Below are 23,679 nucleotides of genomic sequence, written 5' to 3'. Positions count from 1 at the left end.
TATTGTATTCTCCGTTGTTGTAGTTTAAAATGAAAACAGAACATCCACTTCAACATCTACTCTCTCCAGATAAGACACGGGGCAACATATATTATTTATGTAACCTCAATGAAACAGCACAAAGAAGCTAACCAAGGCAAAAATTTATATAGCACACATATTCCAGTTGGTTGGTCAATCGTTTATTACATATTCACTACTTCCACTTTTTTCCAGTTAGAAACTAAGATTCTGTTAAACTTTTATACACAGGGAAACTCTTATCATTTTTAACATTTTTAACATTTGGTTTTTAACATTTTTTAAAAGAAATAGTATAGCCGAACGGCTATACCTTGCTTCCCCAATTTTTTAAAAGAAATAGCCGGGCGGCTATATGCTGCAAATATTTTTTTATATTTTATTAGTACAGCCGCACGGCTATACTTAATTTTTTACCTCGAAAGTTAAGTTACATAAACGACAACACATACATAATCTAAATCTGAACAAAATCTCAGTTGCCAAGAGACTTCGACACAAAGAAAATTAGAATATAAACTTCAAGGGGTAAAATACATATATAAGAACTCATTCTGATTCTCAACAGGAAAAGGAGAAAATCGAACCCAAAATTAAAACAATAAGTTTTGACCACAATAAATTTCATAGCGGGTTTACATGGTATCAAAGTTTCTTACTATCTTTTTTTTTTTAAACATCAATTATTTTTTTTTAAAGAAAATGTCTGCTTTTTTTCAACAAAAAAAAAAAAAAGAGTTAACTTGTATAATATATTAATGACATTATTTTAAGTGTAAGGAAAATGATATATGTCAAGCTAAAAAGGAAGAAGGTTAGAGAGAAGGTTGCTAGCATTTCTCTAAAAATAATAGGATTACAATAATTATTGTAGTTGATGGCACACATATCCAAGAAGCTACAATAGAGAAATACAAACATACAGTTTTATTTCTCACAGCAACATTCAACTGGTGGGGAGGCAATAGTATTAGCCCCATCTTACTGGTCATAATATTTTAAAAGTGGTGATTTCCTTACTCCTTTTTCTCCTATTTTATCCTCTTACACTCTTTTTTTATAACTAAAAAATGAGTGTAAGTGGATAAAATAAGAGTGAAGAAATCATTGCCTTATTTTAATAGTATAGTGGCAAGGCTATTCTATATAAATATTTTCGAATATTTTAACAGTATAGCCGATCGGCTATACTGCGGCTATAAGGATTTTTTTTTTTTTTTTTCCAGAGGTGATCATAGATTCTACAAACATAGCCATGGGAAACGAAACTGCAACACGCTACTGTCAGTGAATGTTCAGAGATATCCACAATTTTTTCGCTGAAGATGTCCACTAACCGCGTGATCCGAAAATTAGAGCAGACAAACAAGATCTGGTACAAGGATGTACTAACACAATAAGATCGTCTTAAACAGTGCTCATAACCGTCAGACTAGAAAAGAACTCTGTTTTATTCCCAGAATTATCACATACAATACAACAAATATAAGGTAACATGAGACCTTAACAAATTCTTACACATTACGAATGAAGCGTTAGAAATTAATATAACATGAGACCTTAACAAATTCAAAGAAATTGCTAATCATGCACCAAGTGCATATGAACCCAATTACACTGTCAAACTTTGAGAGAGTTATGAAACTTGTTCCGTGTGAAGTGGCCGGCAACTGTGCCACAGATTATATAGGGATACAGAAATATGGCAAACCACAAGCGAAAGAGAAACTAAAATTTCCCTTACGACGACAACTATGATGATAATGAAGTGGTACAACAGTCCTGTACAATTTTTTGAACTTCAAATTCTCATTCACATGATGACGCACAACACATGCACATGTTACAGCTTTAACAGATGCAGAAAAACAAAAGCAGTAAATATGTAAAATAGCTGTGGGACTGTAGTCTTCAAATTTTGATATGTTACAGCTTTAAACAAATGCAGAAAAACAAAAGAAGTATATATGTAAAATAGCGGGAGATGCATATATCTAACCTCAAATATACATGCATGTTGCATGTAGAAGAGCGGCAGAGCCCGACAGATTTGTGAAAGGAAATAGGGTAATTACCAAAGAGGGTAAAAATTCCCATATTGGATGTTAGAAAATCTTGCAAAGGCTTATAATAAGTTGAGCTACTGCCCTCATTGCCAATTGATTTTGGGATGGTATCAGAGCATGTTGTCCACGTATGAAAGCCCAATGGCCACACACGTTCTCCACGTCATCCAAAATGCGTTGTCCACGTGTTTTAGCCTTGAAAATTTGCCACACGTGCGGAGACATGTGAAAATGTGAAAGTAAAAAGTCTCACATAAAAAAGTTTTGTTTGATGCATAGACCAACAGAGGAACATCGTTGAGATGGATTTGGGTTGCTATTGGAAACCCTTTTATAGGGTAGCCCAGACCAACTCAGCCCATGGAATTTTGGCAAGAAAAATTTATTTATTTATTTAAAATTCGTATTTAGCTTCGAGGTGACATTTGTTTTTGGAAAATACTTCCCTCCATACCAGGTAAGTAGACTCTCCTACATTCCTGCCAATAGCAGTGTGATATGTGTGCATAAGTTTTACTTTTTGTGTTTTTAATGAATTATTTTTGTATATGTGTCATACTGTTATTCACAGGAAATAATAGTATCTCTTTACCGATAAGGAGACAAGTAGTGTCCTTTGTTTTTTTGGACAGATTCGAGCTGACTTTGTTGGGTTGGTTCTTCACAAACCAACACCAAGAACCAGTGGCGGATCCAGGAATTTTTCAGAGAAGGGGCAATTTTAAAAGGCTAAAAGTTCAACAACAACAAAATTTAGAGAATCAAATATCCTTCAAATTTAAAAAGTACTAACGTCTTTAATAATTCATGGAAAAAAAAATAACATTACAAAATGCATATTACTTTATTAAATAAATAATCAAATTGTAATTGATAATACCTCGAGCTGTGCACTACACAACCTCTTCTTCTCTCTCGAGTTTGCTAATGATTCTTCTCTCTCGAGTTTGCTAATGATTATACAAATACAGAGAAAGCCAAATCAGAAATATATATATATATATATGAAAAAAAACATATTATAAAAAAGAAAAAGAGAGAAAAAAAAAACATAAGAAAGAAAAAATAGAAGAGAACAACAACATAAGCAAAAAAAAAATCCCAAACCTTGCAAAAGGATTGGGTCTGAATCTGATTGCCGCAAGAGAGACTTCAACAAACAGAGCTTATAGTTTTGAATTGAATTGAATTGCTCCTCTCCGCTCTTTATTAATATGGTTTATATATATAATATGCTATACTGATTCCGTATTGGCTAAGGCCTTGTGCACGTTTCTTTTTTTTTTTTTTTTTTTTGCCTAGTCCAAAACGACGCTTTTGGGCGGACTTTAAAAAAAGAGCACGCACTGTGCGCTCAACACAGAGCGCAACAAAAACAAACACACAGCAGCTCATCAAATAGAAAGGAGTTTCACTCGTGCAAAAACACAAACAGTTGGTGCGCAAACCGAGGGGCAGAGTGCGCCACCACCACAAGAGTTTTTCAGGGAGGTGCAACCGCACCTCCTTGCTCCTATGTGGGTCCGCCACTGCCAAGAACTCACTGCAAAGAGAGAATATGGAGAGCAGTGTCACCAAGTCCCTTCTGCAATCTCTCTCACAATATTACCCTTTGGTGCAAGACATTGGTGAGAGAGGTTGCAGAGTTATTACCCGAGTCTCTATTGTCCATTTTTTTTATTTTTTACTCTTACATAGTTATTACTCGTATGAAGAATATAACATTTTTATATTTAATAATCTATTATACACGTACGTATGTATTTTTCAATAATATATCCGTGTTCTGTACACGTCTTAAAGGCTCTTCAATATCTACTTCGGATATTTTGAAACTAACAATTTAATATCTATAAAGTATAAAATAATGCAACTAGAAGGGTCCTTTTCTCTTTATTTTTTTTATATTAAATAGTATAACTGCACTGCTATACCTTTTAAATATAATGTATTTAAAGAGTCTAGTTGGGCGGCTATACTACAGTTTTTTTCTTTTTTTTAAAAGAGTATAATTGCGCATCGATACTTATTTTGACACCCCTTTTTATTTATTTTTTAATAAATAGTATAGACGCGTCTATATTCAGTTTTTTTTTTAAAGTAGTATAGTAGAGAGGCTATACTTATTTTGACATTTGGCCCCCCAATTGCAAGGCGGGTCCTTTCTTTAGATATATAAATATTATAGCCGCGCGGCTTTACTCCATTTTTCTGAGTTTTTTTCCACACGTGTAAGCCTAATCGCAATGCAGATTTTTTAGATGTATAAAATAGTATAACCGCGCAACGATACTCGGTATTTTTCTTATTTTTAATAATAAAATAGTATAGCAGTGTGGATATACCGATTTTGACACGACTCAGGGTCTGTTTCTTTCTAAAAGTAAATAGTATAGACGCGCGGCTATACGTGGCTTTTTTGGTTTTTATTATAAAAATAGTATAGCCCCAAGGCTATACGTATTTTAAAACACGTGGGCGGCTCATCTATGGGGGGGTGATGTTTTTAATAGATAGTATAGCCGGCCGGCTATACTGTTTAAATAGTATAGCCGTGCGGCTATACCTATCTTGAAACGTGGGCACCGACCGATGGGGTCTTTTTTATTTATTTCTAAAATAGTATAGCCGCCCGGCTATACAGAACCACCATCTGCTCAGTGTTTGTGCTTTGGAGGGCTCGTAGTACTTCTAGACCTCTTATTTACTCTTACAATCCGGTCACTCATCTCCATGTCTTGAACACAGTCCATGCCCATTTCATAGCCATCTACCCTTGAGCGTTTCCCTTGGGAAGCAGTCTTTAGCTTGCAATGCAGTGCTGTTTCATTCAGCCCAACAGAAGTCAACTCTTGCTGGAGTGAATCAAGCTTTGCCTGTGTAGCTGTTTGCATCCGCATGTGCTGCACGCTGTCCAGAAGGCCTTGAAGGACGACAGTACTAGACTAGTTCTCTGCTCTTCTCATTATTTGATTTTAATAGAGATTCTGTTTCCTTCTCTCTTTCTTCAACTCTTGCTTCCAGAAGAGCAACTTTCGAATGAGCTCCCATCTCTGATACACGAATTCTCTCTAACTCATCATCTAAGTTTCTTTTTTCTCTTGGCAAACTTCCAATATGCCTCTCAGCCCTCTCAATTTGGGCCAATCTTTCCATTTCCAATAACTTCTGCATCTCACTCGTTTCCTTTTGAGCAACATCCACTTGAGCTCGTGCTTTATATCGGCAATATCAGTCTCTCTTGTGACTTGTTTTTCAGCGATTTTAAGCCTTTCTTGTGTTTTACACCTTTCTAATTTTTGACATTAAAGTCCTTGATTTCAAGCTTCATCAATGATCTTTCAGCATCATAACTATCGACTTTCGATTTGGCAGTCTGCAAAGAATGTGTAATAGTCAAGTACCACATCATTGATAGATTCATATATTGAAAAGAAGAGCAAACATTTGCAAAATAAGGATTCTTCTTCATGCCTAAACATTTTCAATGATTTCCATAATTATTTCCGATAACTGATTTTTTACATAATGCCTAAGATCTTTAGCAAAACTGGCATTGGGATAGGTAGGTACAAGGGATGGGTCTTAAGTTCGAATCTAATGTAAGCACCCAAAAAAATAGCAGCCAGATGGTATTAGCATCACTAGCATGGCAAGCTACTCTCAGCTTCCTTTCCATGCTTTGTATACCATTTGAACATTGCAATTCTGCCTCCATATATGCATTCCTTTTACAATCCTGCATGAGTAGCCAATTTAAACGAATAAGACCAGTATACAAGAGATGAGCTAATAAGATATACATATCCATATATACTGCAACAAACTATTTGTTATCACAAAGAATCAATTATATATGAGGCAAGAACAAGATTCGTATCTTTTTCTTCGGGATTTTTGGGATGGTGAAAAGCGGACTTAATACACCTCAAGAGCATAATCATACGATGCCTAAGAAATTTGTAATCAGAGTTGTTCCAGAGTCAGTTTCTTATTCACCCTCTATTCCGTATGAAGCCTGAGATCCAAAAGGGTTATTTTATTATTGTATTCTGCATTGTTGTAGTTTAAAACGAAAACAGAACATCCACTTCAACATCTGCTCTCTTCAGATAAGACAAAGGGCAACATATATTATTTATGTAACCTCAATGAAACAGCACAAAGAAGCTAACCAAGACAAAAATTTATATAGCACACATCTAATTCCAGTTGGTTGGTCAATCGTTTATTACATATTCACTACTACCACTTTTTTCCAGTTAGAAACTAAGATTCTGTTAAACTTTTATACACAAGGAAAATCATGGATAAAAACTAATAATTTAGAGCCCGTTGCAAAATACCACCCAATAAGAGAGCTCAAGGAGTACATAAACCTGCCATGAAGAGGATATGGTGCGGGACCCATCATCATAGTTGCCCCAACTTGCTTCGGCCTTGTTCTTTCAAAAACAAACCTTGTCAATGCGTCTAGCCCGGATCTGAATTCAGACCTTAATTTGACCAACTGCATTAGAAAAACTTAGCCTTCAAGTTCAACACAAACAAATATCAATATAGAGAGTAACAGATTTGAATTCATGACCTACAAGAGAGAGATCAAAGACAACAGCGAGCCACTGACCTGAATTTCATTAATTCTCTGTAGATCATGTTCGTTGTTCAACAGCCGTACAAGCACTCTCTATCTGAAAATAGAGCTCGAATGGAGGCTCGTATCTATATTGGCCATTCATACTGTACAATTAGCGCCTCCAAGTCCAACATACATTATACATAGAGAACATAATTCAAGAGTAGCAGTGGTCAATGTGCCTAGAATGTCATAAATAGCTAACAAGCGTAACCTAAAAGCAGATAATGCCAGTTTAACAGTACATGTATGAATTGGCAAGCAAATTCTTGAAAATAAAAGGTCAAGATTTCTCTCTCTCTCTCTCTCTCTCTCTACTACTACTACTACTACTACTACTACTACAAAAATGCAGAAAGACGGATTTCGACTACTCTGAAATAGTGAATCACTATTACGAGGAATGCGGCAAACAAAAATTGTACTAACATTCTCCACCTAAAACACAGGCAGTGAGGTACAAGCATAAATGCCATTTGCATATTAAAGAATAAGCAAAGCAAGAGAAGCTAAACGCATGCCATTCACAGAAATGTTTAAACTTCAGAATCAATTTGAATTCAAGTAGCCTAACGCATGCCATTCACAGAACCTTGTTATTGGCAAGACCATAGAAACTCCATGATAGGACAACTTCATCATTTCCTTCCACAGAAGACAGACACCAAGTCAGCAAATTTTGTATTTTTTTCTTCTGCGCCATGTCGTCAGTGCGAAGAGAGAAGAATATGAGGCGCGAAACAGGGAGACGAATGGAATTAGATAAATTAAGAGTCTCATGATCTCTTCTTCTATGGACCTGACTTGTGCTTCACTGCTTCGGCTTCCCAATCTCAAATTTGCAGCTAAATTGTTTCAATTTCGGGTTTCAGACTTTCAGTCAATCGCAGTGTTCGAAAAGTCGGCCCAGGCGGGCGGCTTGGAGGCTAGGCTGGCGCTAGGCTGCTAGGCGGTGGCTAGGCGGACGCTAGGCTGCTAGGCGGTGGCTAGGCGGGCGCTAGGCGGCTAGGCGGTGGCTAGGCGGTGGCTAGGAGGGCGCCTAGGCGGGTTGGGTCTCTTTTCGGTGCCGAACCCGGAGGACGAAGCAGTGACTGCCAGAGAAAGTTCCGTTCTCTGTGAGTGCAACCTTCGTGTTATATTTAAAGAGTATAGCCGATCGGCTTTACCTGTAAAATATTCGAATGTAATCAGTGTATATCCGTGCGGCTGTACGTTTATAATTTTTATTTATAGAGTCGAGCCTTGCGGCTATAATGGATGAATATTTTAATAGTATAGCCGCCCGGCTATACGGATTTTTTTTTTCCCCAGAAGCGATACGTAGATTCTACAAACATAGCCATAGGAAACGAAACTGCAACACGCTACTGTCAGTGAATGTTCAGAGATATCCACAATTTTTTCTCTGAAGATGTCCACTAATCGCGTGATCTGAAAATTAGAGCAGACAAACAAGATCAGGTACAAGGATGTAATAACACAATAAGATCATCTTAAACAGTGCTCATAACCGTCAACTAGAAAAGAACTCTGTTTTATCCCCAGAATTATCACATACAACACAACAAATATAAGGTAACCCTCACTGTTGTGGTGAATGCCTGCAAAACACAACAAATACATTGCAGGTTTGGACTTTATCAACACACAACCACAACAATCAAGAATCTTACAGAAAAGTGACTTCAAATCCTTTGAGGAATCAAGCAACACATCACCCTACATTCATTACAAGAATTCTACTAGTATGTATGAACAGCAACTGAAAGCCATGTGCTAAAAGCAACTGAACTACTTCTATTCTAATATTATCAATGAGGCAAAAGCGTGCTTCAACTACATTCATTACAAGATCAAAATCCCCTCAAGAAAATGTAAACAGACATAGTGACAAACTTATCATAAATAGTTAATTTTATAATTCTTACACATTACGAATGAAGTGTTAGAAATTAATATAACATGAGACCTTAACAAATTCAAAGAAATTGCTAATCATGCACCAAGTGCATATGAACCCAATTACACTGTCAAACTTCGAGAGAGTTATGAAACTTGTTCCGTGTGAAGTGGCCGGCAACTGTGCCACAGATTATATAGGGATACAGAAATATGGCAAACCACAAGCGAAAGAGGGATAGGGATTAAAAGAAATATGAACCTGAAGAAATGGGGAAACAATATCTCTATTGTAAGTTAGCTCGTCCAGAATTATCTCCACCACAGGAGTTCTGCACCAAATCCAAAAAGTGCATGTATTTTCAATAAATAGAATATGGTACATGAGAGAGAGAGAGAGAGAGAGAGAGATAACTTTAACTCTCACCATCAGCTCTGGTAGTAGAACCTTGCATATCTGCAGCACTCGTCTTGGACACATCAAGCTCCGTTATCTGAAAAGGACTGAAATCAGTGCCAGTGCATAAACTGATTCTACAAATATTAGGGGCTCACCATGCAGGTATGCTTTCCTACCTCAAGTAAAGAAATTGCAGCAGCAGTATCAAAATTTTCAGCTGGTTATTGTGCCGTAGAATTCTTTGAACATATCATTTAATCGGTGCATCCAGCATAGGTTTGATACAGTTTACACATAATGGTCAAAAGAAATCCTTCATCAAGCTTAGTAGTTTACTTTTCTCGACACCTACAAAGAACTTAAAATTGGAGGGCAAGAGTCGTGGTATAAAAATTGCACTAACATTCTCCGCCTAAAACACAGGCAGTGAGGTACAAGCATAAATGCCATTTGCATATTAAAGAATAAGCAAAGCAAGAGAAGCTAAACGCATGCCATTCACAGAAATGTTTAAACTTCAGAATCAATTTGAATTCAAGTAGCCTAACACATGCCATTCACAGAACCTTGTTATTGGCAAGACCACAGAAACTCCATGATAGGACAACTTCATCATTTCCTTCCACAGAAGACAGACACCCCAAGTCAGCAAATTTTGTATTTTTTTCTTCTGCGCCATGTCGTCAGTGCGAAGAGAGAAGAATATGAGGCGCGAAACAGGGAGAGGAATGTAATTAGATGAATTAAGAGTCTCATGATCTCTTCTTCTATGGACCTGACTTGTGCTTCACTGCTTCGGCTTCCCAATCTCAAATTTGCAGCTAAGTTTTTTCAAATTCGGGTTTTAGACTTCCAGTCAATCGCAGTGTTCGAAAAGTCGAACTAGGCGGGCGGCTAGCGGCTAGGCTGGAGCTACGCTGCTAGGCTGGCTCTAGGCGGTGGCTAGGCGGGCGCTAGGCGGCTAGGCGGGAGCTAGGCGGTTAGGCGGCTAGGCGGTGGCTAGGAGGCTAGGTAGTAGCTAGGCGGGCGCCTAGGCGGGTTGGGTCTTTTTTCGGTGCCGAACTCGGAGGAAGAAGCAGTGACTGCGAGAGAAGTTCCGTCCTCTGCGAGTTCAAGCTTCGTGTTCTTTCCAATATATTTAAAGAGTATAGCCGTCGGCGCTACGCTTAAAATATTCAATGTAATTGGAAAGTATAGCCGTGCGGCCGTACGGTTATAATTTCTATTTTTGCGGCTATATGGAAACGTATCATACAAAAGAAGGCGTATCATCCAAAGGAAACGTATCATACATGGTCATTTCAGAATCCTCATGGTGGTTTGGGATTATTAAGCTTCTCTTATTACATGGGCTTCTTCTTGTTCTAGCAATAGTATACTGATAATATTGCAGAAGCCTCAGGAATATGATTTGATGTGGTAGAAATAGACCAGCTTGACCAAATGAGAATACAGTATGCTGATTATTTGCTGATATGCTCTACGTTTTACTCGTTTGGCAGATGGGGGACCAAGGTTGATGTTGTTGTTTTTGTTTTCTTGACCTTGCTTCAAATTATGAACCCCCAGATTCACTTGCGGAGTGGCTTGAAGTTGGTGAACAGCCTGTCTATAGTGGATTTGATAGCCTTGTGAGTTGTTGCAGCTTTCTCTATTCATGTTTAATATTCTTTTTCCAGTTCTATCCCAGAGTAGCTCTGTTTGTCCTTACCTAAAAAAATTACTTGTTCCTTCCCAATTAAAACAATCAACCAAAGCCACAATCTCCAGAGTGACCACCTTCATGTTGGTCCCCAACGAACAGGTTGTGGAGGTCTATTCATGACAGATGACAAATCGACCCTTTGGTTGTTCAGTTGTTCAATATCTAATTTGACTGAGGCATGTCTAATACATGCAGAGTATACCTCTGAATTGCATAGTAAAGGTTACTTGATTGTGCATTTGATTGAAATGCTAAATTGTCTTGCTTGCTAATTTTTTTTTATGTGTATTGTATTAGCCTCTTGAAGAACCAGAGAAAATGACCAATATTATCCTTCAAGCTCTGGAAATAACTAGACAGAGAGTCGTCATCAACCGAGGCTGGGGTGGCCTTGGTAATTGTAAGTCTTGATTCTTAAAAAAAGTTTACTTTCAAGCACATTGTATTCCTATGCTTCTTTACATCTGAAAGCCTTCATATATTTCTCTTCTTAGTGGCAGAACCAAGTGATTCTGTGTATTTAGTGGACAATTGCCCCCATGATTGGCTATTCCAACGATGCTCTGCTGTGGTAAATTTCAATGCTTTTAATTCTTTTTAATTTGGTTGGGATTTCACTGCACTGGTGTTCAGAACGTCACATGAACTTGATGCACCTTTTTGTTGTTTTGTTGTTTTGTTCCCCTATTGGATAACTAGGCTACTTCTGGTTTCTCACTGGATTTGAAAAAATTTCTTAGGTGCATCATGGGGTTGCTGGGACAACTGCGCTGGTCTGAAAGCTGCGGTAACTGATAATGCTATATTCTTGGGGAGTCTTACATTTGTAAATGATCCAGTTACTCATTTTTGGCTCATATTCTCTGTTCTTTTTAGTGTCCAACCACAACTGTACCATTCTTTGGGGACCAGCCATTTTGGGGGGAGAGGGTGCATGCCATAGGAGTAGGTCCTGCACCCATTCCAGCTGATGAATTCTCACTTGAAAAGTTGGTCGATGCCATACGCTTCATGTTAGATCCAAAGATATTTACCATTTTCTTTTTGAACTTCCAAGTGATTTACATATAATTCGTCATTTCTTGAGTGTAAACTTATCACACATGCATACGCGCTGATTTAATTGAAGTTGACATTGTTTTGTGATCAATTTCAACATGCAAATATTTGTCACAACTCTCGGGTTATTTTCTGTTATTTCAATCCCTTGTGTGGACCTGAATAGATTAAATTAACAAAGAAATAACTATTTTCGATTGAAAGGTTAAAGCATTCAACAGTTGACTTAAAACCCATGCTATCATAGTCAATGATTTTATGAGTCTCAGAAAATCTGCTGTCGAATTCACCCTGCACCCTATAGAATTTGGAACCAACAATCATTTGCCTACCTGGCCTCTTGCCCTTCGACCGCCCAAGTCCCATCCAATCATTGTCGTCCGAAACCCTAATATCGTCAAATACACTTTCAAACCTAGGAGCCTTGCCAGAGCTCCTTTTGCACAAGTTCAGGTACAAATACCAATCCTTGTCCGGGGGCGGTGGTTTGGTTGTAGTTTTCAAAATTTCACTTTCTTCAGTTTTAACGACAAAAATCTCACGCTCGGAAAAGAAATAAGAACATAGTTGTTGATTAATACTTAGACGACATGGCTGACGACCAGACATCTTGACGTACGAAAGCAACTCATTCTTCAGCATTGTCTTCAATATATTACAGCTCCCTTTAACAGACACAGTTGCATAACTTTTGTAAGGATCAAAATATCAAAATGAAAGCAACCAAAGAAAACTAAAACTAAAACAGTACATATAGGCATAGGCAGAAAGAATAGGGATGTTCAAAACATATACAAACAAATAAAACAACAACAACAACAACAACAAATAGGCAGAGAGAATAGGGATAATGGAAATCTTTTGGTTAGAATTTAGTACTTACTGTTCAACCCTTATAGAGAGTATGATGCACGGAGTTAAAAGAAGAAGAAGAGAGCCCTAACCAAACCAAAACGTTGTCTTCTTAATGAACACCATTTGTGTCAAAGGACCGAAATGCCCTTAACTTTTTGTTTAGATAGACTCCTACATTGTTGAAATGGATATGGGTTGCATTTCGGGCTGGCCCAGACCTCTCGGCCCATAAAATTTGCACTGTGCTTGGAGCTGACTTTTGTCACAAATTATTCATTTTTTGGGTGTGTATATAAATACGAACGTAAAATGAATAATCTGCAAATTATTCACCACAGAGAATTACCAAGAAGACGACCAACACCAAGAGCTCACTGCAATTTGCGAAGAGAGGAAATGGAGAGTAGTGTCACCGGCGGTGAGGATACCGGAGCCAACATAAGCCTCAGCGTGAAGTTCAGTGGCAGAACCATACCCATCACAAATCTTTCTCCGGACTCAACCATCAAAGACCTCAAGTCCCTTCTGCAACCTCTCACCAATGTCCTCCCTCGTGGCCAAAAGCTCATTTGCAAAGGTGTCTCCTTTTTCTCCTCTGTAAAATTTGATTGAATTTCTCTGAGCTGTAATGAATTATGAATGGCAAGTTTTTCATTTTCAGTTTTATTTTAATTTTTGGGTTCTGGGTATTTTGTGATAGGGAAGCTTTTGGTGGATGGAATGACACTGGAGGAGTCTGAGGTCGCTAATGGGTCCAGGATCATGCTCATGGCTTCTCAGGGCTTGCATCAAGGGGTATTGTAGATAAAACTCAATTCTTTTCTATCTTTTTGCTTTCTTGAAATCTGAACTTGAATTGGGAATTTGATTTTGATGGAGATGGAAGGACCCACTTGTTTGGTAGTTGAGAAAATAAATGAGAAGAAAGCAATTTTATCAAACAAAGATCTTTAATTTATTTTTTCTCGAGTAAAAATGTTGGTCATAAATTTCATGAAACTTTGGATTATAGTAACTGTGGAGATTTATGCGTTTTTGGAAGTGTTGAGTTATAGAAAATGCGTTATTGATAATGTAGTACTTCTGGAATTTTTGTTTGAATAGGACGGGCCCATCCTAAAACAAGCTCCCACACGCCCCATTTCCAGAGCCAACAATGCTACTACATTGGGAAAAGAAAAGACAGAAGTTTCTGTTGATAAGAACCGGTTGGATCGATGGAAAGCTACTGGGGTTATTGGACTCCGTGACTACAACTTGAGGGTATAAAAACTAGTCTTTGGTGATTGTCCCTTTTTGGACTGTTTGCATTTTTCTAATCACATTTTACATTATGGATATCTATATTAACGTCTGTTTGGCTTGGTAGACAAGTTTTGAGGTTGTTAACAGAAGTAGTATGCCTTTCAGAATTGTTTTTCCTTCAGACAATTAATTGGGACTTAGAATCATAACACATGGGAATCTCTTAGCAGGGGAATGTCGATTTTGATAATTGTTTCCAAGTAATATTATAGAGGACCTAACGTTTTCCAATGTTGAAAATTTGTGTTGGTTTAATTTGAAAAGGCTATACCCGATGAAGTGTGGGCTTGTGGAGCTTCTGCAAGAGTCATTGAGCTCAGCAATAATGCTATTCCAGTGGTACCTGCCAAGATTGGCTGTCTAAGTTCCTTGCAGGTATACAAAGCTCTGTTTCTTTCTTGCATTTCCTCCAGCTTCATCAAATTCTTTCCATAACTTATGCGTAGTTTCACTTGATTCTCTACATTTTGTAGAAATTGTTCCTCTCTGCAAATGATATATTGGACAATTCTATTAACTGGGAAGCTCTAGTATCTTTGAAGTTTCTAACTGTTCTGTCTCTGGACCAAAACCAGTTGAGTATCTTTTGTGCTTTACGATGTCACATTAAATTGGGGTGGCTTTCATTTTCTACTTCTTGACATTATGTTGGATGCTTGATGAATTGCACAATTTATGCAGTTTAACGACTTTGCCACCTGCATTCGGCTTGTTGACATCACTGAAGCAATTTCACGTTGCAAACAACAAATTGTCTAGCCTCCCAAATGAAATAGGACTTTTGACTAAGCTTGAAGTTCTGAAAGTCAACAATAACAGGTGATTTTGAAAGTACTTTAAGCAAGGACATGTTTTTTCTTATTGGGAATTACGGAATCAAAATCTGTTTTTTTTTCTTCCCTTGCATGTCTTTTCTGCTTAATGTGGTATGATCATTTTAAATTTATATATTTCACATTGTGGACGTGCAGCTGCACTTAATATTTCACATCTACTTTTCTTTCCTCTAAATGCTTTTATGTCTTAAATACAGAAACTAAAATATTTAGTTTCAGTGGAAATTTTGATTTTTTTTGAAACATGTTTTGTAGGTTGTTAAGTTTTTCCCCTTTATGCATTAATGCTATGTTGATGAAGTAACTACTTCTTAAATATGCAAGTTATGTTTGATAACAATGGCTTGTGTCTTGATTAAACTTACCCGTCTGTCTCTGTGTCCAGGATAAGCACCATGCCTACGTGCATAGGGGACTGTGTTGGTCTTATTGAGGTAGTAATGTTTTCCTTTTCTTCATTTCTTTTGGGAGGGCTGGTTTTGTTTTTTTTTTTTTTTAAATTAATTTTGGGTAGATTTGTCCATTTATCTGACTTGCTTTTGGCATGGTGCAGATTGATGTTTCATCAAATCTTCTATCCGAGTTGCCTGAGACATTTGGCAATTTGCATAATCTAAAGGTCTATACTAATTCCTAGTGTATTGAACTTATTATCCCTATTTCTTTCTTGTTTTCCTTCAAAAACTCAAATTCTCTTTAAACGTTTAAGAGCTTCCCTTCTTGACCCTGAGAGAGAGAGAGAGAGAGAGAGAGCTTCCTTTGTTTTGATATGGAACTGTAATTTGTAGGTTGTTCTGGAGAGGTTACACAGTTTACGTTTTCCGTAATAAAATATATTTTCCATTTTTTTTCAAAGATTAATTTTCATTGTGTTGTTAGGGTTGTCTTATTCACGTAGGAAATAAGAGTTTATTCATATTGCACCTGCTTTCACTGCTCATCCTGTTGATGTCTGCCATTGTCTCTGTACCCCAAGCATCCGCCTATTCCTTTTCCCTGTACCTGGCCTAAACCCTAATGGTTACTGTATCGTGCCATCCTAAACTTTGACTCTTTCTACTGCCTGTTATGCCAGTTAATCACACACAAAAAAGTTTTGAAATTTAGTAAACTTTTACTTGAAGGTAGTAAAAATATCATTTTAGTCTAATTTTCTTGAGCTCTTTTAGAGGAATTGCAGCAACCTCATCTATTTTGTGCTTCATCTCCAGGCTGATATTCATTCCAAAACTTTTACTTTTGTGCAGTCTCTGTGTCTCAGCAACAATGGGTTGAAATCCCTTCCTTCTACGCTATTCAAAAAGTGCCTACAGCTCACAACACTTGATTTGCACAACACAGAGATAACCATGGATGTTCTTCGTCAGGTGTGTACTTTAGCATCAAATGTCATTGTGCCAAGTAGTCTAATTTGTTAATTTTAATGATATAACAGCAATATCTTCACAGACGGAAGGATGGGAAAGTTTCGATGAACGCCGTCGCTTGAAGCATCAGAAGCAACTGGACTTCCGAGTTGTGAACTCCGGTGCATTTGATGAAGGTGCTGATAAGAGCTGATGCCACAAATTTCTGGATTACATGAGGCAGTTGGGAAAATTTGTGGTCCATGCTGACATTTGTATGTAGAAGAACCAATGTAAAGCTTTGATGTCTCTGGTTCTTGACTTGTTAATAGGATTTTATATAAATCAAAGAAATTGGTGTCATTGATACATGAGAAGTTACTGTGAGAACAATTATGGAGCAAGAGATGACCAATTTTAATTCTCCTGTGATTATAATGCTGATGTCTATGTTTCTGAACAACCATGTTCCTTCCAAGTGAGACTGCCTTTGGGACCTTACAATGAAAAGGCAGCAGTGTAATAAGCATATATGAAAGAAATGGTGAAGATGAAAGACTTTGTTTAGCTGTTGTGTGGTGTGGGCCTCTTTTTATTTTTATAAGTATGTGGTTTACAGCTGATAGTCTAAATGACTTCAACAACTGATGATTTTTTTTTTTAAAGTGAGAAAGAGGATGAATGATGAAATCGTAAAAATAAATTCGAGGTAGGTAAAAAATATATTAAAAACTGTCAACAATCAAAATGATCTACAAGCAGTTATACCAGCATCGTTTTACAGAAGTAGAAAAAATTACCTGCACCGGGTTCACCAGTGGTATTCAATTGCGTGAAAGTTTCATTTATTGACAGTTTTTAGTTTTTACTGTTTAAATTGGTGGCAAGGGTACAGGCAAAAACCCAAGAAGGTGACACTCAAAAATCAACTGTCGCAAAAGATTATCTGGAAATCCGGCCAGTAAATTACAAGCAAATTTATTATTAAATGGGATTTACTTTTAGAGATTATACATGTATAACATGAGACAGTTGGGATAAAAATGTTCAACTGTGTGCTCATCATCGATTAACACAGGAATGAAAGTCTGAGGTCAAATATCCTAAACACGCATGAGTTCTCTTCCAAAAATCAGAGACCGACACTCTCAATGGATTCAAGAACACAACCTAGCGGAAGTAAATGGATACCAGAGGGATGTCAATATCGTTATCCTCTTCATCCTCACAAGCCACAACAACATCAAAGTGGCAACGATAAGGAGGCAGTTCCGCCCCTGCCACTTCCCTAACCAGATCAACCATCTTCCTGTCCATTCGGTCTTGGTGTCGAGAAAACATGGTATTATAAAGCAGGCAACTTTCAAATGAGATGCTATAAGCCTTCAGTCCTTTGTCCTTTAGCCACTGAATAAGTTCCCTCAGAGTAGGATTGCCTCTCAGGATCCACCTATCCCAGATGGTCCAGCTCATGTCACGGTGCTTGATGACCTTGGGTGGAACTGGCTCAGCCATGGAGAACAAAGGTAGAGCTAGATTTGCAAATGTGTTTCTATAGTCTTCTAGCTTGTGGCCTCCATCCAAAACCTTGTAAAGCTCCAAGCACACAAGTCCTGTGGCCATTGCCGTGGTGGTTGCAATTGCAGGGATAATCCTACCGGCAATAAACTTGGCTTTCAGCTTGTCAACCTCAGGAATGCTGTAATTCCTAGCCCGCATATTGGCAAGCCCGGCTATCAGATCCATATGGTAATTTGTATCATCATCCTGCAAATTCCCCAAGCTAAGTGTAAAAAACCTAAGGTGATTGGCAACTTGTAGGACAGAACGAAACAATGAACTCCAAGTGAAGGCATGAATTAGAATTAAAATTTGAAGAATGGCACATCCCACATCTAAGTTTAGCCCATCCCCACTCTAGGTCACATAAAGAAACTTCCCCATGCATCACTCAAACCATCAACCACCATTAACACTTGTTACCTCAACCAATTATCAGAGTGATCGAAATCAATCAACTTATCCATAGAATATATGAGTGTCTAAATGAAGGATAGGTCAGAAAAGATATGTACAGAGAGAGAAAGAGAGAGAGATTGACCTTCTCAAATTGAATTGGTTTCATTCTGAACCCTGGTGGGAGTTTCTCTCGACAATGCTCTAACTTGATAATCAATTCATTAATGACCTGTGCATCATCTATAGATTGAGAAGTTAAATTGGTAGCCTCCTCATCAGTAACTATTTTCGCATCTTTCTTAGGATGAAATTCTGAGACTTCCACTTTCTCAACAGCTTCAGCCACCTTCTTAGTGTTTCTAACCCAATCAGGGATTGGAATCCCAGATGTCTCTGCCCTTAGTATGGCAGCTGCTATAACAAAATGAAGGTGACCAGGATCAGCAGCTGAGAACTGCAGTGGATGGGGGAATCGCTTAGGGGCGGACCAGAATGGAGCCCCAGTACTAGTTGTTGCATCTTCAGGAAAAGTATAAATAAGTTGTTTCACGCGGTTGGAAAAATAATCTTCAAACCTGTGTACATCAAAAGCAGGCATCATGAATTATCGAAACAAACCATCACAATAATTAATGATTACAGAGAGGAGGGGCAAAAGGAAAAAATGTATAATAAAGTCTACTATCTAAGGACTTACTTCAGGCGTGCCCAGCCAATGCAATCTTGGAATGTCTCACATCTTTCTCTATCAAGGCACTCAAGAACACGCTCCAAGGTATCCCTGGCCTGTGCATCACCAGCATTCCTCATGTTAGTGACATATTCACTTGGCTTGGATAAATATGCATTCACTTCAGCTGGAGTTTTCTCAAGCAAACCCTCAAACTCAGATCGAGCCCATGTCAAGCAGTGGTCAATGTTGTGTGGAAATGAGTGCACAGTGCACATGGGTGCTTGTTTCTCCGGCGGGTCTCTTGATGCACCATAGTTTTCTGTTAGGTGAGGAATAACCATCTGAGTGTTGCATTTTGCGCCAAGAGTACCCGACTCAAGAAGTGCTTTCTGAAAATATAAGCACCTCTGATCAACATACAGCCTCGCATTGACATTGTCTAGCGCATTAATAACAACACTTAAATTCTCCCAGAAGGTATCATCAAACACATTCTCAGTTTCAGGGCCAACTCTATTCTGCAAGGCTTCAACATTAAGACGCGGATTTATTGATGCAGCCGCAGAAGCAGCAACTGTTGATTTGGCCTGCCCAATGTTCCAATCACGGAAGAGGAACTGCCTACTGAGGTTACTCTTCTCAATTACATCATCATCAGTGACTGTTAGCTTCCCATGGTTGCTACATGAAACTCCCATCAGGGCCAAATTTTTTAATAGCTCACATCCTAGTGCCCCTGATCCAACAAGAAATACTTTGGAATCTTCCAGTTTCTTCTGTAGCTTGGACCCAAAAACTGAAATCTGTGCATCATACGGCTTTTTAATGGTTTCAAATCACTGGACTGCAGTTGCTCTGTAGGAAGTGATTCTACGGAGTCAAAGTAGAAGAACTGTTGGAACAAGTTAAACATTAGGTTACTACCAGCATTGAAAAATAACATGGCACTAAATAATTCTTAGCACCTAAAGAATGGTTAACTTCTACGTGAAAACAAGATTGTGTACTGACCTGGAAGAGTGGATGAAACTTCCCAGAGCAAGCTTTTACAACCTCTTGACCCACAATACCACCAAACATGGCAGCCAAGGGGTTTAGTACCGCCTTTGCACCAAAAGCAAAGTGCCGCAAAAGTTTTGGATTAATATCTTCCAGTCTCCCATCTCCCAGTTTCTCATTAATGTTACTAGCAATAGATATAAGCTTCTGAGCATCCTCTTCTGAACCAGGAATAGGGAAGCCCCCCGACTCTGACACAAATTTGTCCAGCGCTTGAAATGCCAAGTGTAGGAGAGGGGGGCCGATCAAACTTGGAGAAATCACTGAAAAGAAAATCGCCAGGATCATTGAGTGCTTCTCTCAACGGCTTAAAGTTCAAGACTTTGGGCTGCTTCACCTGTGTGACAATACCCCCCTTCTCATAGGTACCAAAACCCGTGGTATCCTCCTCGAGAGTAAATGAATAAGCCCTAGCATTCTTTATCTTCCGTGGCTTTCCATCATTTAGTTCTGTCATTCCATGAACTTCTGAGAACACAACAAGATCCCCATCCTGAAACTCAAGTCTTTCATCGTCAACACATGACACTAGAGCAGGGTTGTCATTGCTTATGGATGCAATAATACCAGTGTGTGGATCCTCCCCATCAACATCAAAAACAGTGAACTCGGGTCCAAAGTCACAGAACACAGAACCAAAGAGGCCTCTAGCTTCGGTTTTAATGAAGGCAATTGGAGGTTGATGATTATGACAATAATCATTGAATTCAATGGCTTTCTCAAGACTGATGTCAGTGAATACAACAGCCTACAACAACAGAAAATAAGTATATGCCTGTACAAACCCAAATAAAACTACCACACTAGAAAAAAACACTCGTGAATTTTAAATCCTTCTGCAAAATAGATAATTACTTATGGGATTCACAATTTTAAATATCTAACACTTGTTTGATAACTAGAACATAAATTGCAATTTCTACAGAGCTAATACAACCATTTGTAATAGATATTTAGGAAAATCATCAGAACCAGATTACTTTAAAATGCTATCAACAGAAGCAAAAATAGTTCACTATCAAAACCCAACAGAAGCAAGATATTGAAACCAGCAGGCAGAGGATAAATAGATTCAGTACAAAATTAGAAAGTCACCTTCAGGAGACTAGTTCATGCTAGCTATAGCTAAAATACCTTCCCCTCTCCCTTTCTCCATATAAAAAATGAATAACCTTCTAGTTCTAGGTAATGGAAGTTTCATATATAGCCTATGAAAATACTAGTCCTTGACCTATGAAAATACTAGTCCTTGCATGTATCAGTCTTTAGATGTGCTAAAATTACCACGTATCAGTCTTTAGATGTGCTAAAATTACATTATTATTCACTATCTATGTACCCTCCCTCATTCATTAATGAAGACACTTAGGCATCATAATCAAACATTAAGTAGTTAAATAAAACCTAGTCCAGCAATTGTGATTCAAATAGACCCCCAAACATGCCCCAAAAGTATAAACTTGATAACTTGCATAACACTAAACAACCAGTAAATAACTCCAGAAAATGCACCTGGAAATCAGCAAGCTGTTCTTTGGCCAATTTGGTTGTCAAGGTATGAACAACCACAGCATTGTTGAGTTCCTGCAACTTTTGAACAGCAACAAGTGCTCTGTTCTTGCCAACATCATCCTCAGAAAACACAAAATTACTGGATAAATCCCATAGCTCCACGTTCCCTTCATCATGCAACATCACAGACTTCACACCAGCAAGAATGAGGTTCTTTGCTGCAGGAAGCCAAAGTCCACATTGGAGAAGAAGAAAAAAAACACCAGCAAAAGAAAATAAATACACACACGTACATGCACAACACTGTTTACCATGGTAAGTGAAAAAATTTAAACAGCAGAATCCAAAAAAAATATATGCAACATTATAACAGATGAGCACCTCCAGAATTCAACATTGTCTTTTCATTTATCTCTCATCAACTTCTTGGGAAAACAAAAATTGAAAACAATAACTCAAACAAGCAGAGAATTGCCGAAATTCACACCAATCTCAGCGCCGAGGCCTTGAATCCCCGAGATGAGGACATTCGATGCAAAGAGCCTCCGCATAGTCTCGCGGCCATAGACCGCGAGCTGCCGGCTGTGCAGATCCTCGTCGATATCGGAGGGGTTGGAATGGCCCAAAGCCATGATTGGCACGTCCCTTTCAACTATGCCGTGGTTGTTGCTGATGAGGCTGTTGCTGTTGACAGTCGATTCGGCGACGAAGTGACCGATCCGATGCTTCTTAACAGAAGATGCTGCGACTGAGCAGGAGCTGGTGCTGCTGTTCTTGCTCACAATGGCGTCTTCTTCTTCTTCTACAACCACTCCTTCACTAGGTCTCTTTCTTGGAAGCATATAGTGCAGTAAGCTGCTGAAAACGCCAGAAAACGCCATGATCACCGAAACGATCAAACTCAAAACCAGATAAAGAATCGAGAAACGCGAATTGGCGTCACCGCCGCCGAAGTAGGTTCGAAACGCCAATCCGAGAAGGATCGGCGCCGAAGCTACCATGAAAAACCCAAACTTGAACCCTAACTTCAGCATGATTGATTCTAAAGCAACAAAAACCAAAGAAAGAGAGTAATTAAAAAAGGGAGAGAGAGAGAGAGAGAGAGAGGTATAATTAACGTACCGTACCGATTAGGACTGTGAGAAGAAGAAGATTGGAATCTCTGAGAGAGAGAGAGAGAGAGAGAGAGATGTGGGATTGGTGGATTGGTTGATTAAGCTGGTTTTTGCTGTGTGGTTTATGCTTTTCTTGAGATTTTGGGTTTGATTTTTGGAGAGGGGGAGAGATCCAGAAGTTTGGTTTGGGTTTTATAGGAGGAGGTGGTCAGGTGGGGCAGAGAAGGGTATTTATGGAACTTCACTTCCTTTTCATTTTAAAATTTCGAGGGGTTTTGGTTTGGCTTTTGGAGAGCTGCGGACAGGTGCTGTTTACGGAGGCTACCGGTGTACTGTGCTCTTTTTTGGTCAAGACCGGTGTACTGTACTCTACTATCAACTCTCTCTTTCTGCCGAGAGAGGAAGAGGGAAATGCCAAGTGGGTATATCGAATATGAAACTAGTTTATAAGTCAAGTCTTTTTTCAACTGAACATTGTTGTTATTTATGGCTCAAATTAGGGAAATTTGAAAGTTGTAAAGGACTTTTATCCTTAAGCCTTGAGTAAATATGACATAGTATAGTAGAACTATGCCATTTATTCCTTTTGGCTCGTTTCCTGCAAAGAGCAGTTGCAAATTATCACAATTCTGTTCCTTTTTTGGAATGAGCCATACCTCTTCTTATGCAAATCATCAACTTGTTTTCTGCCTTCTTCCGTGTAAATCATCATACTTTGTTATGTATACAGAAACTCTGCATGTTTTTAAATAAGCCATCTTACACGTACGATTGTCACACTTCCATATTTTCCATTACAATAATCGACATGTGTAATGCATAATAATTATGGCTAATTATAGCTTAGGCATAATGAAATAAATATAAATAATTGTTAAATGTAATAAATATGATTATTATTGAAAATTTGAATATCTTCTATTATTTTGAAAATGGTTATTTTCACAAATGATCGTTGAGGTTTACAAAATTATCACTCTTAGTCATTTATGTTTTTTTTTTACATGATTGGTACTTTTTTTTTTAGTACAAGTGATAGTCTAAACTACAGGGGAGACACACAAAACTATGATGTCGTAGGGATTTGAACCTGAGACATCTAGTATGCAAATCAATGTCATTTTTCATTGAATTAGACCCCGTTGGCAACATGGTTGGTACTTAAGGTTACTCTGCATACATAAATTAGTCTATGTCGTTAGGTTTCGTCCAAAATTTTGTTAAATTGATTTT

At 38.2% G+C, this 23,679-nt stretch overlaps 2 protein-coding genes and 2 long non-coding RNA genes across 5 annotated transcripts; 2 read left to right on the top strand and 2 right to left on the bottom strand.

Moving 5' to 3' along the window:
• Positions 1-5,477: 5,477 nt before the first annotated feature.
• LOC148921373 (uncharacterized) lies at positions 5,478-7,813 on the bottom strand. The gene is made up of 4 exons (XR_016122754.1): positions 7,316-7,813; positions 6,715-6,809; positions 6,467-6,597; positions 5,478-6,105 (listed from the first exon to the last, which is right to left on the bottom strand). It is a non-coding gene; the product is annotated as an uncharacterized LOC148921373 (long non-coding RNA).
• A 2,729-nt stretch (positions 7,814-10,542) lies between these two features.
• On the top strand, positions 10,543-11,891 carry LOC103334575 (uncharacterized). The gene is made up of 4 exons (XR_016123290.1): positions 10,543-10,653; positions 11,025-11,127; positions 11,222-11,298; positions 11,468-11,891. It is a non-coding gene; the product is annotated as an uncharacterized LOC103334575 (long non-coding RNA).
• Positions 11,892-12,928: 1,037 nt separating this feature from the next.
• On the top strand, positions 12,929-16,566 carry LOC103334473 (LRR/ubiquitin-like domain protein). 2 transcript variants are annotated; one of them, XM_008237488.2, is made up of 10 exons: positions 12,929-13,218; positions 13,342-13,436; positions 13,746-13,904; positions 14,211-14,321; positions 14,420-14,520; positions 14,628-14,765; positions 15,168-15,216; positions 15,336-15,401; positions 16,030-16,149; positions 16,232-16,566. In XM_008237488.2, exons 1-10 carry the CDS (start codon positions 12,951-12,953, stop codon positions 16,340-16,342), a joined length of 1,218 nt encoding a protein of 405 aa, XP_008235710.2. In that variant the 5' UTR covers positions 12,929-12,950; the 3' UTR covers positions 16,343-16,566. The 2 variants fall into 2 exon arrangements, with proteins under 2 accessions (XP_008235710.2, XP_088908579.1); XM_089052453.1 differs by having other exon boundaries at positions 16,218-16,566.
• Positions 16,567-17,090: 524 nt separating this feature from the next.
• LOC103334185 (ubiquitin-activating enzyme E1 1-like) lies at positions 17,091-22,591 on the bottom strand. The gene is given in 9 exon segments (XM_008237163.3): positions 17,091-17,895; positions 18,230-18,662; positions 18,785-19,577; positions 19,580-19,652; positions 19,772-20,059; positions 20,061-20,567; positions 21,332-21,549; positions 21,819-22,373; positions 22,454-22,591. Coding segments are annotated over 8 exon segments (3,456 nt in total). The 5' UTR covers positions 22,366-22,373; positions 22,454-22,591; the 3' UTR covers positions 17,091-17,298.
• Between the last annotated feature and the right edge of the window lie 1,088 nt (positions 22,592-23,679).

Source organism: Prunus mume, linkage group LG1 (genome assembly GCF_029339155.1).
Source record: "Prunus mume cultivar Tortuosa linkage group LG1, ASM2933915v1, whole genome shotgun sequence".
Classification (NCBI taxonomy): Eukaryota; Viridiplantae; Streptophyta; class Magnoliopsida; order Rosales; family Rosaceae; genus Prunus; species Prunus mume.
The sequence above is the reverse complement of the archived record's forward strand: the minus strand, read 5'-3'. Positions and strand labels throughout refer to the sequence as shown.